Source organism: Centruroides sculpturatus, unplaced genomic scaffold (assembly GCF_000671375.1).
Source record: "Centruroides sculpturatus isolate CEXI.00-Female unplaced genomic scaffold, Cexi_2.0 scaffold338, whole genome shotgun sequence".
Lineage (NCBI taxonomy): Eukaryota > Metazoa > Arthropoda > Arachnida > Scorpiones > Buthidae > Centruroides > Centruroides sculpturatus.
Window position 1 is genome coordinate 445,646 of NW_019384628.1, and position 20,483 is coordinate 466,128.

The window sequence follows — 20,483 nt, forward strand, 5'->3', positions numbered from 1 at the left end:
TCAGTTTTGATTTAATGATCTCCAGTTTTTTAATCTTCTTCACTGTCAATATTAAATCATCTATGTAAGTAATGAGTATTATTCGATTTTCTTCCTTTCCAAATACATAAATGGGATCAGCTGCTGTATGCCCTCCTTCGATACTTGTGATAAAGCGATCTAGCTTCTTGTAACATTTTCTTTCAGACTATTTTAATCCATATAAAGATTTCAATAGTTTCTAGACTTTATCTTCTTGTTTATTCTGAATGAACATTTCAGGTTGCTCCATGTTTATTTCATTCTATAAATCATCTTGCATGCAAGTAGAAGTTATTTCCATCTGATGTATGTGCATTTCTTCGTTTACAGATGCTGCTAATAATGTTGTTATTATTTTGTATCTAGTGACTGGAGCAAAAACATCATCATAGTCTATACCTCTTTCTTGGGCATGACCTTGAGCTACAAGTCATGATTTTTTACTTTTCTACGTCAACCTGTTAGTTGGTTTTCATTTTAAATATCCAACAATTTTTAATACTTCCTTATTGTTTGGCCTGGATATTAAAATCCATATGTTGTTCTCATGTAGGCCTTTATATTCCTTTTTCATGGTGGTTAGTCACAGCTCTCTAGCTTCTTGATTTAATGCTTCAGATACAACGAAAACTATTAAAACCTGAAGATGGCCTATACGAATTGGCCGAAAACGTTTGGAATAAACAAAAATAACTCGGTAAAAAAATTCAGGTGTGTGTGATTTATTATTATAAATAGATAACATTGCTGAGAAGGTAGATAGATTCAGATACATGTTTGGAGTCTGGAATTTTACCTTTAATTACTTGATAAACTTTTCTCAGTCTTATGGGTTTACGTGTTATTTCAATTTTTGGGTGATCTCATTTTCATCTTTTCAAGTGATTCTCCTTAATTTCTCATTTGATTTTCTTCTAGATATTCAACCAAGTTAGGTTCATTGTCAGACTCTTCATCTAGTTTTGTACAGTTCTCACTGTTCATCTCCATTGCCTGATTTAGTAGCATTGTACACACCATTTGGTTGTAGCAGCAAAATCTAGTTCAGTGGGGATACTCTTTAGAAAGGTCTCACTTGTGTGGATTATTTCAATGAATCTCATGTCATATGATGACAATCTTACTTCCTGGTCTTTTGACTCATTTGAGTATCCAACCCACATGTACTCATCACCTTTTGGCTGAAATTTTCTTTGTTTTCAAGTCTTATCCAGCAACAGCTTTTTTCTGATGATTTTAAAGAAACCAATGTAAGGTTCATGCTTAAACCACAGTTCATTCTGTGTTTTTTCAATGAAGGTTTTTGTTGCACTTCTATTTCATAGAAATGTGGCTGTATTGATTGCTTCTGCTCATAGTGACTGAGGAAGACCCATTTGCAACATTATGCACCTTGCTATTTTGACAAGGGTCTGATTTGCTCATTTTGCCACATTATTTTATTGTGGGGTGTACTCAACACTTAGTTTTCATACTATTCCTTCTTCTTCAAGGAATTTGTTAAATTCATTTGGTAAATTTTCTCTATCATTATTTGTATGTAGCTTTTTAATTTGACGATCTGTTTGTTTTTCGACCCTTTGTTTATAAGATTTGAACACTTGGAGAATATCTGAGTGATGTTTCAGCATTATAGTTTCCATATAACATGTACATTCATCAATAAATGTTGTAAAGTATTTTGCACCTCCTAATAATATGATATTAACCTATTCCCTGATATTCCTGACATATCTTGGTTTGCAACATGATGACCTTGACTGGTGGATCCGAGATATCTCGTTTCAGCATTGGAACTTTTTTGAAACTAGATGTCGCTAGTTGTTATAATTTTTATATTAAAATTAACTTTCAAAATATAATTTTTTTTGTTTTTACATTTATTAATATATCTATTTTGTTTGTGCATAATAGAAAAATAATTTTGGATGATACAATAACCCCGATTATTTTTTTTTAAAATGTGACTTTCGTTAGACTTAACATCAACAAAAATTTAACATGGCACAACACACAGTGGAGAAATATTTTAAATCAAGACTCACATCACATATGTCAACTGCTTGCACAAAACCTGTATGGCAGTATGTACTGTACTTTAGACTGTTTGATTTGATCTAAGGTTAAAAATTTATATTTGTTGTTACACATCTTGTCACACTACTATCTAGATACCACTTTTTTCTTTTATCCATTTGTGAATTCTATGTTGCATGCAAGTATAATAAGGGCACTGCTAATAATTTTTATGTCTGTCTGTTTTATTTTTGATTTACAGTTTCTACTGATATGGCCATTTTTACTGCAGTTGTTAGACCTTCCATCAAACCTTTGACCTCTGAATCTTGTACTACTATCTCTTGAGTTCATTCATGACTGCTTTTCATGGTCAGAATTTCCCTTTGAAAATAATGCATTACTTCTCTTGTTTTCATTTAGCTTTGTAATGAATTCCCTCTGTCTTGCTTCCTTTTCTTTAAATTTTACTTTAAGGTTTTTGCGCAATGGTATGTCAAAAGATTACTCTATGGCTATACTAAAATTTTCATATTTATCTGGTATTGATCCAAGAAGCATAGTTGGTAGTATCTTCTGAAATTTCTATTCTCACTTTCTTTACTTGATCAGTATTGAATTCATTTATGTATTGCATAATTGTCATATTCTGCCCTTTTCCCATTCATAATATCTTTGCACAATGTTGTTTTTCTAACAGAGCCTTGTGACTGGAATATTTCCTTAAGTTTGTCTCCTGCTTTCTTGGACATTAGCATTTTTCACAAGGTTTAACTGCCCAAGACTACTGCTTAGATTTATTAGTGCCAATGTCTTTGTATTTTGCTTGATCCACTCTAGGCTTTTTTATGGCTTTATTTTAGTACTGTCAATTTATTGCCACAGATTATTATTATAAACAAGAACACTTTTCATCTATACTTTCCAAAGTTCATAATTGATCTTGTTAAACTTCTCACTATTTGAGAATTCACTAGGACCCACAATACTGTAGTAGACAATGAATCTATTTACTTATTTCTTATACTAGAGGTTCTTTCCTGGTAAGCAATTCTGGTAAGCCCATAACCTGTCAGATAATAGCAAATAAACAAATCTTCTATGTCTAAATATTTTAATTGTGTACACTGAAATATAGTTACAGGTAATACAAAGGAAAAGTGAACACAAGGAGACAACACAATACACAGATGTAGCAGATGAGAGTAATATATAACAAAGAGAATAAAAACACGTCAACAGCATGTATACAGAAATTACATTTTTACTTTTTCATACTCCAAAAAAAAGTTGTTTTATAAAAGCTGTCATTATTGCTTTAATTTAAAATAGGTTTTTCTATTCAATTTAATTATCTCATGAGTGTTTCAGGAAAAGAAAGGTGATTTTGACTTTTTTTTATGATAATATAATCTTGATGACATAAGTTTAAATTTTGTTAAATACATAGTTTAGAAAAATATTTTTTCTTGAATGCACTAATAATGCTAAATTTAATTTGCAGTTTATTTCAATTTCAAATCTGTTTTATCTTATATGTTCAGTACGGACTGACCACATTTTTTTTAATAGTTTCGTATTCTGTAATAAATTATTAATTACACATATAAAAGCAATAAAATCTTACATTGCACACAGATACAGAAATTAATATACTCATAATTTTCTACTTTCCATTCTTATTTCTATATTGTTTGTAAATTAACTAATATTTCTGATGCTTTTATTAAATTCTTTTCTAATAGGTTGCTATATTGCAAGAAGAAAAGGCTAGTTTACTTGCAGAAAATGACAAATTATTAGAAAGATTAAACCATATTGAAAGTTTAGAAGACCCAAGGTAAAAATTTCACAACTTTTAAAACATCAATAAATATAATTTCTTGTATTTTCCTTATTCAAAAGTATCATTATTTAGAATTATTATTTGAATTTAAATTTTAAAATGTAATCAGATTATTTAATTTAATTAATGTATTATTAAAATTTGAACAGCACTTTAACAGGAAAAAGATTTCAACAGATGCAACATAAATTAGAAGTGATGCAAGATGAATTATATAAGTTAGAAACAGGTATGTAAACTGAATGTATATTGAAGATACAAAACATGATTTATACCATAGGTACAACTTTGAATATGTTATAATTAGATTTTAATTGTTGGTTAGAATAAAATTGATATTCAATATGTGAAGTTATATACTTAATTTCAAATTTCCAGCTAATCCTTAAAAGTGATAGATTCAATTCAACATTTCAAGTAGACAAATAGGAACTGTTTTGTTTTTAACATTTCCAAGAAAAGTAGAAAAAGGCAAACTAGTGAAGTCTGTATCTGAATTTTAATTTATTGTAATTAGCTTTTACATATTAATGGGCCACTGTTACAATTTTGTAGTTTCCACTGAATAATTTTTTTGTCAAGTTGTATGATGTGATTATGATAATTATTTAAACATATCTAGTTTATCATTCTTTCTTTTGTAGCCTTTTGAAGTTTTCATAACAATTATATAACTGTTTTGTTGTTTGATCATTTACTTTCACAATTGCATCAGACTCTCTATATATTTAATTTAAAATACCTTGATTTTGTTTAACTTATTATATTATTGTTGAATATATCATTGTAATCACTAGGACTTGCTTATTTTGATCAGTGTTAGTAAATAAGATTACAATTAGTGAAAATTCTGGTTTTGTTGACTCTTGACATTAAAATGATGTATTGTTTGTTTGTTGTTAAGTTATGGCAACACAACACTTGTGCAATCTGCCTAGGGGATGCCTTCCAGGAGGTCTTTCAAAGGGAAACTGGCCCCTATTTAAGCCTGGTCACACCATACGATTTCCAGCCATGCAGGCGACCACAACCATGACGGCTGTTCTCGTTAACTAGTAAACCCCCTTTGAAAACTGGTGCAACTGCAACCGCGACTAGAAACAAAAAGTTTGTTCTACTCACACCAATTGTAAATGTGCATCCAATCAGCAGACGCCTTTGTGCCATGTCATACGGTGACAACATTGAAGATAGTTCATCCTCATGGCAGATAGTTAGAGGATTTATACTTTTAAAGAATCAAGATTGATCAAGCTTATTCAGTCTCATGAATACCTGTGGGATTTTAATTCTCCATTTTATCGAAGATTTTATCTTTTTGTGTATTCTCACCAGCTCTATCAAAATAATAGCTTTTTTTTCTTTTATTCATTCCAGAAAAGGAACTGCTTGCCATTTTAATAAAAAAAGTGGCTAAAGTTCCATAAATACTCTGAAGTAGAATGTAAAATGTTGGTAAACTTACTCACAAAAGTAGTCAAGAACAAGCGACTGTAATTTTTTTTGTTTATTATAGGGTCATGTTTCTGAGTTGCAATGTCAATGAACAATGTGTGACCATGAGAAGACACGCATGACTCATGCTTGTTGCAGTTATGGTCACCTGCATGGCTGAAAATTGCATGGTTTAACCAGGGCTTTAGGCGTTACAGATGTGGAGAAAACCCAGAAAACTCCACGTGGCCATTTCATTCGAGTGAGGTGCAAACCCACAACCGAACTCCCAGTGTTCAGAGTACGAAGACTGCTTGGCCACTGGTGGGCTAAAAATGACATATTAAGACAACTAATGTATAAGTTGTAGATATATTATAATTATTAATTACTAGTAATTCATGCATAAAATTACATACAGTTACATATAATTGAAGTAAGGAATTCCAGCAGTTTAACTATTATGCCAGGGGTGGCCAACCTGTGGCTCGCGAGCCACATGCGGCTCTTTGAAGGATTATTTGTGGCTCTCAATAAATGTACCCGAGTTCCCTTTTCATTTTTGTGTTGTTATATTTTAAAAAATTATTATCATTCCGTATGTGTTTCAAAATGTCTTTTAAATTACTAACAACAAATATGAAAGACTAAGTGCAACGTTGTAACAAATTTCATTTCCGTCCAAGTTAAGAATGATATGACTCATCGAAAACTGCGCGAATGAACATAAACAGTGGCGTAATCATCCGTTATCGACCGACTCTAGACCGATTTTGAATTTCTAAACTGTCATTGCAATGGACAGTTGAGATTGTGCTCTGGAGGAAACAATTTGTATCACTCTTGCTACGGATATAATTTGTAATCTGGAATTTTTTGCATACCTTTTTAATACGTATTTAATTGCGGCTCGCGAAAAATTTCAAATTTTGAAAAATGGCTCGGACTATCAAGGAGCTTGGCTACCCTGGTATTATGCTTTTAGTTAATAATTAACATTTAAAGCAAGACATAACAGTTGTGTTATCAGTCACAGATTGTAATGGTTACTGGTGCAATGTAAGTTAAAAATTCTTATTCACCTGTAAATAATGATAACTAAAATGGAAATCTAATTAATAAATTTTTTTGTGTATTTTAACAGAATTTGCATATCTTAAAATATAACATTAAATAATTGATGACAATACCTGTGATTATAATAAGCAGATTTTGCTATATTACGTTGTTATTTTCTATAAAAGAGATATACTTTTGTTCAAATTATAAAAAATATATCTCCTCTTCAAATCTGATGTTATTTTCCTCTGTAAGATGAATCACTCAATAACTTACAATGTACATTACAAAGAAATTTTAATTTAATCTGAAAATCAGTACAGCTTAAACTAATTAATTTTTGAGTTGATAAATTCAAAAGTTCAACAATTTTGGCAAATACAAAAAAGATCTAACTTAGAATTAACTTCTTAATTAAATTGTGACTGCTGTCAATTTAACATTATCAATAAGTGTATCAGATTGTGAATATGGACATTAATAATTTGCTTGCACTTTCAACACTATTAATGTTGTCTTTATGTTCTGTAGTTCAAAGTAGAACATACACAGATACAAAAACTTTTCACTGTCTTACAATGTTAAAAGTACTAGCAAGTTTTTCTGTTATTAAAGACAATGTAACACGAACAGACAGTTGTCTTTTCTTAGGACATTAGTGATTTTAATAAATAATAATTGAATATATAAACTTTAAGCAGTTGATTTATATAAATTATCTATAGGAAAAAAATTCATAAATAAAAGATGTTTGAATTTTATGATATTGAACATGTGTTATTTAGTAATATAAAAATATATTATTGAAAAATATTAGCTTAGTTGCATCTTAGACCAAGTATATTTTCTTTTATAAGTATATCCAAACAACTTGAATAATTCAATAAATTAAATAAGTATTGCCAGATTATATTTGTGCTATGATATGGTTAATTATTGTTGTTGAATTAGAATTGATTGAAGAGTAAGAAATCTAATCACTTACTTTTCAGCCAAATTACTTTATTTAATCATTAATTAGATATACTAGAGTCCAAATGTAATCCAGTGATAGTTATTTGGCTTATTAAATATATTTTTTCTATTTGAAATTGAGTTTTTCTTTTTTTAGTATATTTATTAATAGTTAATTTAATTATATAGTTCCTTATTTTAATTTTCTTTTATAGCAAGAGATGAATATAAAATGAAATCAGAATTACAAGAGAAAGAAATTCTTGAACTTAGTCAAAAGGTTAGTATATTTATTAAGAACAACAAAATTTTAATTTTATAAAGCCACTTATTTATAACTATTGTTTTTATTCAGAATGATGATTTGCAGAAACTAGCTGAAGAAGCTCGAATTTTGAAAGATGAATTAGATGTACTAAGGCATACATCTGATAAAGTTGTAAGTATTGCCACAAATTGAAAAATAAAAAAGTATTTATAATTTAAAAATAACTGAACTTTATTAATAAAATCATTTAATACATGTATGGAACTTAAAAATATATTTTCAATATTATAATTTTTATTTCAGGAAAAATATGAAACAACAATTGAGTCTTTCAAGAAAAAATTAGGTAAGGAGAGTTTGAAAATTTAAGTTTATTTATTGTAATGATTATTTTTAAAATATGTTATAAAATGGGAAGCTGTAATTCTAAAATAGATGTAAATTTTGTTTTTTAAATGATAAATATTTTTGTTCAGAAATGAATTGATTTTATTTTTTTCTGAATATTTTTTGTTGCAGATGAATGTTTTGTACTTTACCTTCTGTTATTTGAATTGTTTTCAGAGAAAATTACATTATTGGCATATTTTCATATGTTGTTTCTATTAATTAGTGCTGAACATCTGGCACCTTTTTGTATCCAGGTGTTGCATATAAAGCTATTGTCCAGGTACTGTGAGTAACTGTGTACCCATATCTGTGGATACTCATTTAAAAGATTGTGTGTACTACATGAAAAATCATAAACGAGCAAAATGATTAAATTATAGAAAATGTTTGCTAATCTATTTAACAGTTTTTAGTTGAATGTTCTTTCAAATGAATCATCAATATATTCATTTTCAATTTTTAAAACATTAGTTATGAAAACAACCTTTTAATTGATTAACAGTTAATTAATTAAGAACAAATTATTATTTTAGTTAATTAATAATTAGAACAAAATGTTTTTTTAGAATCACTTAATTATTTAAATTTAAAATAAAACATTTTATAAAATAAAATAATTTAATCTGTTATTAACTGAAGATGTAAAACTGTGACTTCCATAAGGAGAAAAATAGTTTTTTTAATTTGTTATACATTAATAAATCTTTTACAAAAGTATTATCTTTATAAATTTTTATTAAAATTATTTTTCCCTAATTTCTCTAATTTTATAAAATATTAAATTAAAAAAAATTAATTGGAAACTTATTTGTTATATGAATGGCATATTTTTATATATTGTTTCTATTAATTTAATTAGTGCTAAACGTCTGAAATCAGGTATAAAGCTATTACTTAAAAAATTATGAACTTTACAGTTTAAATTACAATTTAGTGATGCACGAATATCATTTTTCTCAAATTCTAACATTAAACATAGATTGAATATTGACTGCCTCAAATACTCAAAAACCCCAAATACCTATAGAACTTAATTACCTTATATAATTTATTTAATATTTTATTATTAATTTGTTTTAGCCGTTTTTGAACATAGAAAAAAGGCACAACCTATCCAGATGTGTTTTATGTTTTATTAAATTGTAATTCTGCCAGCCCTTTTCTACAAACAAATATTATATTTTTAATTGTGTTGGGATTGTCACCTGTGGACATTTTAAACTGTTTTACATGTTTGTGCAGAGGCATAGCCTCTAAAGAAAGGTTGTCTCTGCAATGGAAATAGTTGTTCCTGGTGATTAGACATGGCAAGAAAATTGGACTCGTATCCAGATGTGTTTTACTTTTTATTAAATTGTAATTCTGCTAGCCCTTTTCTACAAACAAAAATTTAAAAATATTTTTTAACGATACAATAGCTACAATTATTAATTTAAAAAAAATTTTGTTAGGCTTAACATCGATGAAAATTCAACGTGAAGTATGTTAATAGCGATATACTAATTACATGGGCTATACTAATATGCTAATATACTATACTAATAATGTATTTTTTCATTCTTTTCGATTATCCGATTTTTTCAGTTATCCGACCAACCCGAGTCCCCAATTGAGTTGGATAATCGATGCTCTACTGTATTTGAATTTATATTTATCAACATGTAATAATTCAGATTTTGAATCTTGGATGTTTCCTAGTATTCCAGTTCCTTGCAGATAGTATTTGCCCATCTCTATTACAATTATTTATCATTTTTTCACTTTGTTTTAATTTTTAGACCAATTCATTAACACCCATCCTCAAATTGAGGGTGTGAGGGGTTGCAAGAGAGTTAACTATTTCTAAAAATATTTTTATTCATATTAGATTATTAGAAGCGCTCTCAAATTTATGTGTTATCCTAATCAGTGCATCATTTTTAAAATGCAAAATGTTTTAATAAAAATTTAAATATGACAATTGTTATATTATAATACAAATGTAGGCCTGATTCCTTTTTGTGCATTTTGCAACACACTCATCCATTTTATAGTAATTCTTCAATTAATATCAATTTTAATATTATTATTATTATATGTTTTTAGTCAAAATGTAAATTAAAGAGAAATTTTAAAAGTTAGTTATGAAATTTTGTTTTAAAAAGTATCTGCAACTGTCAGCCATAATAGTGTCTGCATTAATTGTCCAAACATAAACAATGTGATAACAATTTATTCTGGTGTAATTTTGAGTAATTTTAAGATATTATCTTTAATGTAAAAGAACAAGAAATTTTATTGTCCATGTAAAATTAAAAATTAGATTACTATGCAAGTTTATGGAAGGTTTTTAAAAGATTGTTTGGAGTTAATCTCTAGTTACAGCAACAAAAAAATGAATGATTGGTACTTGTATAGTAGAAATGTAAATAATATATAAATAATTTTCAGTCAATATTTTAAAAAGATATATTTTTCATATAGTATGTATAAATCTTACAAAGGGAGTTTACAAGTGGTCTTAAGAGATTTCAGTAATGTCTTGTGGATCAAGGCTTATTCATAAAATGTTATTGAGCAAAAAGAGAAAGCATGCTTCTGAAATGTTTTCAAGAAAATTGAAGTTAAAAATCCTGAGTAACTTACCTAACTTTTGCCAAAGTCAGTCATTCGTCAAAGTCTATGTGGTTAGGTGGCAGTGCATTCTGTACTCTTACTTATGATATCTCTGGTTTTTGTCTCAATGAATGAACAACTTTTTTCTAAATTAACTACAATTTTTTATATAAAGTAATTGTAAATTACATGAATTTATACATTTTGTCTATTTATTTTCTGTTAAAAATGTTCATTTTTTCTTCTTTGAAAATTTTGTTTTTGGAATTGCTCTGTTAAAAATTAAAGTTTGTTTTACATTTTGGAATATAAGAATATTAAGAATAATTCAACATTTTAAGCAATTAAATAAATTCAAAAAATTATTAGTTAAAATTAACTCTAATATCACAATGAATTGTTATATGTATGTGACAGTAAATAATTCTTATAAACAATATGAAACCAAAGAGGTGACATTAATTTAAAAGAAGTTTATTTCTCCCTTTTCATAGCTAATAAAACAAGCAAGAAGTAAAAATAAAATTATAGCATACGAATAATAAAGCCATAAACTATAAAATAAGATTCATGTTTAAAAAACTAAGCTATACTGCCACCAAACCACGCAATTGTTGATGAAAGGTTCTGCAAAACTTACTCAAAAATTGCTGGGAATTTCTTAACTTTGATTTTCTTGAAAATATTTGAGAATCATGCTTTCTTTCTTTGTTCAATAAAGGTTCCTATCAAGGCTTATCCATGCAAACTTATTGAAATCACTGAGGACTATGACCTAACCACTTCTTGTTAGCTCTAAATTTTACTTAACTTTGCCTTATTTTGTGATATTAAATTACTGTTTTATACTTGACATAAATCAAGAAATTATTTCAGTTGGTTATTACACATTAAGGACATATCTTTTGGAATTTTGATTGTATTTCTATGTTGGGCAAATTTTTGTTTATGCATGTTTAAATCACATCAACAGATTAAGTCAACATTTCATAAATTTTATATAATGCACTAACTTATAATAGTTAATCAATTTTCCTATTTTTATTGTCTACTCTTCCAATTTAAAGAATGGTGTTCATCTACGATTAAATCAGAAGAAAAAATCATAAGTTAATTCAGTTTTTTCTGACTTTTCAAAAATATGCATGACTTTGAACATGAAAGTTTTTCAAGCACATTCATTATCCTGGTATTTCCAAACTTTATCTTCTAGCAGGAGTAGAATTTAATTATTATTTTTTATACATATCTTAAAATGCTTTCTTTTAAATTAAATAAAAATTTTTAAAAGATTTTATATTTTTTAATTTAGTTACAAGGCAGATTTCTTCATTGGACATTTTCTGTATGTTTCTCCTCAATTGAACTAGATACTCTTTTGTTTACTTTTGCCATATTTTGAATGTAAGATTGGACCTCAGAGAATATTTATAATGATTTTGAATCATAAATGGACTTAAGTTGATTCACTTTCTCAAATTTAAATCAAATCAACATTTAGTTGGTTTTGTTCATATTATGGTGTTTGAGCTGAATTCATTATTTAAGCTGGTTTAAAATGTATAATACGAAGAGACTATAAGACTTCTTTAGTATGAGAAGTTGGATTTTTAATATGAAATATGTATTTATGTCTAATTAGATTAATGAGAAGGAAAAAGACTTGATGTACTTTGTACTAATTTTAATACTTAGATGATATTCAGATTGGTGTAAACAAAATTTCATGTAACATTTAATGTTTATAATTGTTTGATTTCATTTTAGAGGATTTAAGTGATCTTAAACGTCAGGTAAAACTTCTGGAAGACAAAAATACATCTTATGTACAACAGAACATGGAATTAGAAGAGGTTAATAGAGATTTTATAATAATTTGAAATAAATACATTTTTAAACAAATAAAAAGAATACTTTTCTTAATACAGGAGGTCAAAAGAGCTGGAATGCTGAAATCTCAGATTGACATGTACAAAAAACAACTTCAAGAACTCCATTCAAAATTTTCTGAAGAAAGTAGGAAAGCTGATAAAGCAGATTTTGAAAATAAGAGACTTTCAGAAAAACTTGTATCTATACAACAAGAAAAGGATGTTAGTATTTAAATTTTATGAATAGTTTTTTTAATCCAGATAAATTACTTGGTTCTAACTATAAACATTGTTTTAAATTTTCAGAGATTGATTGCTGAGAGGGATTCATTGAAAGAAACAATCGAAGATCTTCGATGCACACAATTTAAAAATGGTAAAATAGTATTTAATTATTAGGAAAATTATTTGTTAAATTTGATAAATTTAATATTCTAAGATTTTTAATTATTTTGTATGGCATGTTTGTTGTATTGTTTATTTATTTATTTTAATATCAGAATAATAAACAGAAAAAAGATTTAGATTAAAATAACATCCTGAGTATTAGCAATTTATATATTATTAGTAATACAGTTAAGTAAATAATTTTTATTTATAAAAATATAAGTAAAATTACTTTATATGAAGTTATTTCCAAACTTAAAAGATTTTCTACTGCATATTCATTATTAAAAACTGTTTAAAGAATATCTTGAAGTTTACTTCAACTGTAATGATAATATAATAGTTATATTACAAATAATTGAAAAATTTACTACTAGTATATTGGTAATTACTATTGGTATTTGCAATGTTAGAATTTTTTTACTCTTTCTGTTCTATTTGTTCCAAGAATGCCTTTTTTAATATCCATTGTGGATTCAGCCAAGCTCACAATTGGGGTAGTTAGGTGTGATGGACATGGCTACACATATTTAGAAATGATTACTTATGGAAAATGGAAATCTCCAACTGCCAGGATTTAGTCCTGGGCACAATTCCTTCAGACTAGAGTGACAGTATTAAAAATTCTTTAAAGTATGCTTTAAAATTCTTTTGATTATCTTAACAAATCTTTTGTGACCAGAGGGTCGGCACCTCATTAGTGCCTCATCAGGATGGACACCACTGTGTCTCGGTTGACATGGATAGTGCTTGGTTGGATTTAGGTTGCACGAATGATCACGCGTGTGAGCAAACGAATTCAAGATGGAGTGAGAGACAGCACATCGGAATTTACTCACGAAAAGACTAGGTCAATGAAACAACATTTTTTGGCAGGAGGTAAAACATTATATTACAATATGATAGTATCCCAATTGGGATTATAATAATTAAACTAGGGTGAACTTAATCTAATTTCGCAGTATTCGAGAGTTTACAGTGGTTCGCGAGTTGATAAATAACTGAAGTAGATGATGTACCTGAGGTGATGATAGATTTTATTCAATTTTCGTCAATTTGTTGTTGTTTTAGTCACAGTCCGTTATCGTTCTTGAAGGGTTGCAGAAAGGTCCAGATTGGAAAAGTCTGGGGTACGATAGTCAGGAAAAGTTTGTCCTCACTGGCACCGTTGGTCGATGGTGAAATCAGATCCAGGAAAATTTGGCACAGGCACAGAGAATGTGTTGGAGACATTAATCCATGAGGAACAGGTGATAACTGACTATTTTGGCCGTCAGTTTCGATATCCGTCTGTTATTTTCTGACTAAGAGGTCAGCAGATCGCAGGAGTGCATCGTTTTCATCATTGGGAAGTGTAAGTGGTAATTTTCTCAGGTAACTGAGGACAACAATTGTTGAGCGCATAGGACGTCATCGTCGATGAAAATTGATGGATTAAAGTCAAATTAAAGTTGGTTAAGGTTCAAATTCTCACACTTTTATGCGAAGATAATCAAAAATGTTCCAATTCTAAAAACTGTTGACCTGACAAAGTTCCAGGAAGGAGGACCAAAAATGTTAGTCTTTATATGAGGGCAAGGACTTACTGGAGTTTTATTTTAGATGGTACTTAAAGAATTTTTAATCCTAGGTTCTCAGTGGTAGGATGGCACCTTAATTGACTTGGTTGTAATATTTAGCTGTAAAATACTTTCAAAAACTTTGTGCCCTTTTATTTTAAATTACTTTTTCATAATAATTGAGCTGAGTGAGTATAGCTCATTTCTTTATACTCAAATATCATTGGTTTTAAGTAAATTCCTCTGAATCTGTTTGACCTTGAACAAATTTAGTATGGACATCAGATTCAGATCAGTGAATATTATAAACTATTTGAAATTCTGGTCAGATCATGTTTTTCATATTTTGAGGAATATCACAGCAAAACTCTGCCATAGACTTAGGCTGGAATTTTGGGTGCTACAAAGTGTACACAGCAGCTAAGTTATGTTTAACATGTTAACCGCCATCTGATGTGTCGGCGGTCATACTAATTAGGGCTGTACAGAGCCATACGACCACTGGCCATCAAACCACTTCATGAGGCCATATGACAGCTGGCGGTCAGAGCCAACTTTATAGATGTGAGAAAAAAATTAACACACGTAAACTGGAACGATATACTACAAACAACAATTAACACCTCAATACTACTTCCAGCAGTCAAAAGATTTTAATAATCTAACGTTTTTGGCCGTCTTTTAGAGGCCCTCTTCAGGATGAAACATTAAAAAACAGTTCTATCTTTTGAAGGATTCTAATAATCGAATACAGCTGTATTCGATTATTAGAATCCTTCAAAAGATAGAACTGTTTTTTAATGTTTCATCCTGAAGAGGGCCTCTAAAAGACGGCCAAAAACGTTAGATTATTAAAATCTTTTGACTGCTGGAAGTAGTATTGAGGTGTTAATTGTTGTTTATAGATGTGCACGAGAAGCCACCACTAGGATGTAAAGCAATGTCTTACGTAGCCAGGATAATTTAAACTTGAGTGAAACTACATTGGTTATAGTGACGTCGGGTGGTCGGATGGCTCTGTACAGCCTAATTAGTAAGACTGCCGGTGCTTCAGATGGTAGTTAACATGTTAAAGTATAAACAAATATACATCACTCAATTTTAGCTTGACATTCAGTGAGTTTTAAACAATTTGTTGTGACAGTTGAGTCTAAATTCCAGCTTAACTGCTTTATATTCATTTGTATATTTGTAAACATTGCTGGCTGACAGCATTCAACAAACTCAAAAGCTGTTATACAGAAATTGAATTGAATCATTCTGAAGCAGAGTTTCAAAGGAATTGCATTTCCAAAATCAGTCACTAAATCAGATATCTTTACTTCTATTTTGAAACACACTAAATAAACTCTAGATTTAAGTATAAATCTTATTTAGTTCAATTTGCAGATGTTGAAAACAATGAAGGCAATTCTGGTTAATAATTATTTTGAAATAAGTCACTGTGTAATATAGACAACATGTAACAGACAACAATAGTGATAATAGAATCCCTCTATAATCAGTTATTACAGCAAATTTGAAAAAAGTTTTCCTTTCATGAAGAAAAAAAATCAACAAAATTGTTCTTAGAATTTTAAATATTGCATAATCCCATGAACTTGATAAGATGCTAATTGTGATGGAAATTATTATGTACACACAGTGTGTTTACAAGTAAGTTCAAGGAAGACTTCAAAAAAATGTCTTTAAAAACTAGATTCTTATTTGGGAATGACTATCGTGTAACATTATATTAAGAAATTGAGATATGTATAATACATTTAAAGATATAAATAATGATATGATTCAATTTTCTATTTTTGTATATTGTAGAAAGTGAAATGCATGGTGATAAAAATGGAAAACCATCTAGTTTATTATCAGAAGCAGAACTTTTAGAATCTGTTCCTCCAGAAATTAAGTAAATATTAATAAACTATATATATATTTATTTAATGCATATTTTATTCTTTTCTAATGAATAAAATCTAATTTTCTAGAGAAAAATTAATTCGTCTTCAACATGAAAATAAAATTTTAAAACTTAAATTGGATAGCAATGATGATCAGCAAGTTGCAGTTTTACAAAGTATGTTGGATGACTCAAGACTGAGGCAAAGTGAATTGGAAACAGAAAACAGGTATATCTTTATTTTATAATAAAATTATATTTGTTCATTTTTTTAAATTTGTCATTTATTTACAATATTTAATAAACATTTTGATATTCAATTATTAAAATAGATTAGCAAATCAGAAGATTTTAGAATATCAGAGTCAAATTCAAGATTTACAAGAATCTCATTCAGCTGTTAGTAGCCAAGAAGGGACGGAACTACGACACAAATTGAATAATACAATTAGAAAATTGAAAGAAACAGAAATGGAATTACAAAAGAAAAATATCACTATTGAAACATTACAAAATCAAATTGATAGTGCAGGTAAAATTCTGAATTTTTAAAAAAATATTCTGAATTTTGATGTGACTTGTGATAACCATTTATAAAATTTTACATTTCAGTTCAAAAAACTCATCAGCTTCAAGAATCTCTCAATAAAAAAGAGGAAGAAATGAGAGCAATGGAAGAACGTTACAGAAAATACTTGGAAAAAGCCAAAAATGTACAATTAACATTGTAGTTTGAAAAAAAAAGTGTGAAAAATTTTTCAAATTTAATTTTTGTTGTAGGTAATTAAGACTTTGGATCCAAAAAAAAATACAACTAGTGGTTCCGAAGTGATTGCATTAAAGAATCAATTGTTAGAAAAAGAGAAAGTTATAGCAAATCTAGAGGTGAGAAATGAATGGCAAATAACTAAATTATAATCAATAAATCCACAAACCTGACTTTTAATTAATGCCAATGACCTACCATACTATCAATCATATTTTGGCCTGATAATACAGCAGATTGTTTTGCATAAATTATAATCATTTACTATATTGGTATATATACTTAAATTTATTTAGAATAGTTATATATACTTAATAATAATTTGAATCCAAATTACTTTTAACTGCATTAATACATCCAATTTTATAATAATAGTGAAAAAAGCAACTTATGTACTTCAAATTACATTTAAAATATGATAATTTATTACTTATTCAAAAATAATAGGAAGAAATTTTTTCTCCTGCTTCTTCCTTTCTTTATTCTTTCAACTTTCCTCTCCCTTCTGATCTGCATTTTCTAAAAACATTTGTAACGTTTTTTATGCAAAGAGATACTTGGGTATGTGACTCCAAACTTGCATCTAATTTGTGCTCCAAAGGACTTGCCTTTTCCAATTGAGGAGAGTCTCCTCCACTTTGCAATAGATGTAACCACTTTTTTATTTTCATAATCAGAAGAGCTGTCTGTAAAGCTTGTTGTTGTTAGAACTGCTAGAAAAAGAACTGTTCTTTTCTAGCTTTTCTAAGAAATTTTTTCATGTAAAAGTTAATATCTTGAAATATTGGCTGAAATAGCAGATTAACTTTTAATTTTGACAATAAATTAAAAAGTTTATTCTCTTAAGTTTATTTTATTCTTATTTTATTTAGAAAGAAGCAGAAATGGCAAGAACAATGAGAGAAATGGAGGAAAGATTAATAACCACTGCATTCTATAATTTGGTATGATAAATGTCTATTTTCAGTGGATTTTTCTTCTGCAATTTACATTCAATTACAGCAAATAAACAAATAATATAAATGTAAAATAGCATATATACAATAGTATGCAAATTGAAATCACATATTAAGATATGATAAAATAATATTCAACAATATTTAAAGAAAGCAAATAAACATTGCTTTAATGTGAAATGTTAGAGAAAAAATAAAAGTTATGCATTTATATTTTAATTCTTTTTAATCTAGGGAGCTAACAAACAAAGAAAAGCAGCTGAAGAGCGACTAATGCAAAATACATCAAGTCAGACCTTCTTATCAAGACAAAGGCAAGCTACCTCTAGACGATTAAATTTACCTGGTGTTGCCACTAGGTAAGAAATGCTAATAAACATATTGCAAAAATTAAACGTCCTGTTCATTTTGTAAATTTGTTGTATGCATTTTTGACATTAAAACTTTTCTTTGAAAAATGAATGAATTAAAACTGATCTTGTATGAATACCTTTCTTTAGAGTTATTGTGTAAAAGAAGAGTTATTTTTTGATTTTTTTTGTGAAATTTAATATTGACTTTTTTGTATATATGTTGTAAAACTGAGATAAAAAATAATCCTATAGTTTGATTGTAGTTAATTTTTTATCATTTTCCAAAACATTTCAATTTGATCATTAAGTTTAATACAGTTTAATGATGTTCTTTATTTATTATTATTAATTTTCAGTTGACAAGATAGCAGTTTTTTTAATTAAGTGCATTTTCATTTACCATATATTAATGTATTGCTTTTTTGTTTCAGTGAATTCTTGGACTACTAACTTGCATGCTGACATCAGCAGTCATTTTATGTGAAGTGTTTAAATGCCTGTGCATGCCATTAAATTCTTCCTAATCATTCTTTGGTTGTCAGTAAATATTTTGTTGTATGTCTGTTTATAAATTATTTTTCATTTGTTCCAAAAATTATAGAATATAATTTAAGCAAAATTAACAAATTTGCTCATGCTTAATTTTTTTTCCTTTTTTCCATATTTAAATGTGTCATGCAAGTGCAAGTCCTAGTAAACATATCATAGTCCCTAGTTTTTGTTATAGGATAGCACATGTGCATGGATGATAATTTTTAGCATTTAATTACATTTTTGTACATACATTGATAGCAAACTTGTGTTATGAGGTTGACAAAATGCAAAATTTGCAGTTCTTACCGGGATTTTTAATTTATATACATGATATGTAATGTATATGGCGGCAGTGTGTGCTGACTAAGGACACAAATGGGACCAAATAAAAACTATGTGATTTGTTTTTTATATGTTAAAAATAAAAGGTGACTGTGCAGTATATATTTGATACTAATGGAGTATGTAGATAAAAATTTTAAATTTATTTTACCTACAATCTGTATCTACAGTTTAAATATTAAGTAAAAAAGTTTTTCATGATGATGGTAACAAAATTTTTTCTTTGTCGAATTAGAATCTGGAACCGTTATCGATGAATTTTCCGCAGTCTTCCTTTGAAGAAGCTGTAAATAGTTTAAGGGGGAGTACAGAATATTTTGTATACTAATTGTGGGTATACGCCATTTTTTCTGCTTATAATGCTTGTAAAATATGTTTATGCCCTGTATGTATATACAGCATATTTTATTTCTGTGGTGTATACTTTGTTTATAAATCACTGTAACAAAGTCTCAATAAAATGAAGCATAGGTTACTTTTTATGATCTTTTGAAAATTTTTAACAGTAAAATAAACATTTACGACGGTATACATAGACTTTTTATACTTACAATATATTTATATTATGATTAATTTATTATATAAACTACGATATGTAAATATGAATATTAATCATTACAGTAACATATAACATAAAAATGGGGGTTATTCACAAGTTACTTAACGGAGGTGGGTGGGTATGCAGATAATTTTTATAACGGAGTGGGAAGGTTCATAAAAATGTTACTTGATACTGGTCTCTACTCGGGTTACAGAATGATTCATTTTTGTTTCTGAAGTGTTACATAATGAACCATACCGTTTCTGTACGTTATAATTAATAAAATGCAGCGTTCATCACCCAGTGCTGTGTATTATTTCTTACTCGTTAGGAGCTATCCATAAATGACGTCCATACTGGAAGGGGGGAAGGGTTATGACAAGTTGGACAAAGACAACGGGTTGAACTTAAATGGACGTCTTTCGTTTCATTAAATGTTATACATTTTATTATTCATAAAGTGGTAAAGATTTTGGGGAGGTGAGTTTTGTTGGACGTCCAAAGAGGGGAGGGGTTACAGAAACTTGAAACCGGGACATGGAGGAGGGGAAGGAAAAATTTTAAGAAAAATGTGCACGTGATTTATGGACAGTCCCTAAATACAATTAAGGAGGGTTGGTCAAAGCTATGCATTATGTAATTTTGAGGGGTGAGTATGTGTGACAGTGTTACGGAGCGTTACAGCGGGGTGGGATAA

The 20,483-nt window shown here is 28.4% G+C and overlaps 1 protein-coding gene across 3 annotated transcripts in view; it reads left to right on the top strand.

Moving 5' to 3' along the window:
* Positions 1 to 19,727, top strand: part of LOC111625665 (protein Hook homolog 3-like) — a 91,555-nt gene extending 71,828 nt beyond the window's left edge. The window contains exons 8-24 of one of the 3 annotated variants that reach the window (XR_002756760.1): positions 3,783 to 3,877; positions 4,033 to 4,112; positions 7,546 to 7,610; positions 7,686 to 7,769; positions 7,902 to 7,944; positions 12,351 to 12,436; positions 12,512 to 12,676; positions 12,761 to 12,830; positions 16,216 to 16,303; positions 16,383 to 16,523; positions 16,627 to 16,826; positions 16,907 to 17,007; positions 17,075 to 17,179; positions 17,933 to 18,004; positions 18,251 to 18,375; positions 18,801 to 18,924; positions 19,481 to 19,727. Coding sequence is in view for 2 of the 3 variants with exons in the window: in XM_023368879.1 (XP_023224647.1) it covers positions 3,783 to 3,877; positions 4,033 to 4,112; positions 7,546 to 7,610; positions 7,686 to 7,769; positions 7,902 to 7,944; positions 12,351 to 12,436; positions 12,512 to 12,676; positions 12,761 to 12,830; positions 16,216 to 16,303; positions 16,383 to 16,523; positions 16,627 to 16,826; positions 16,907 to 17,007; positions 17,075 to 17,179; positions 17,933 to 18,004; positions 18,251 to 18,375; positions 19,481 to 19,502 (1,542 nt within the window). In the remaining variant the exon portion in view is untranslated. Of the gene's footprint in view, positions 1 to 3,782; positions 3,878 to 4,032; positions 4,113 to 7,545; positions 7,611 to 7,685; positions 7,770 to 7,901; positions 7,945 to 12,350; positions 12,437 to 12,511; positions 12,677 to 12,760; positions 12,831 to 16,215; positions 16,304 to 16,382; positions 16,524 to 16,626; positions 16,827 to 16,906; positions 17,008 to 17,074; positions 17,180 to 17,932; positions 18,005 to 18,250; positions 18,376 to 18,800 lie in introns of all 3 variants that reach the window. The other 2 variants (XM_023368879.1, XM_023368880.1) reach the window with 2 other exon arrangements.
* Positions 19,728 to 20,483: the final 756 nt, after the last annotated feature.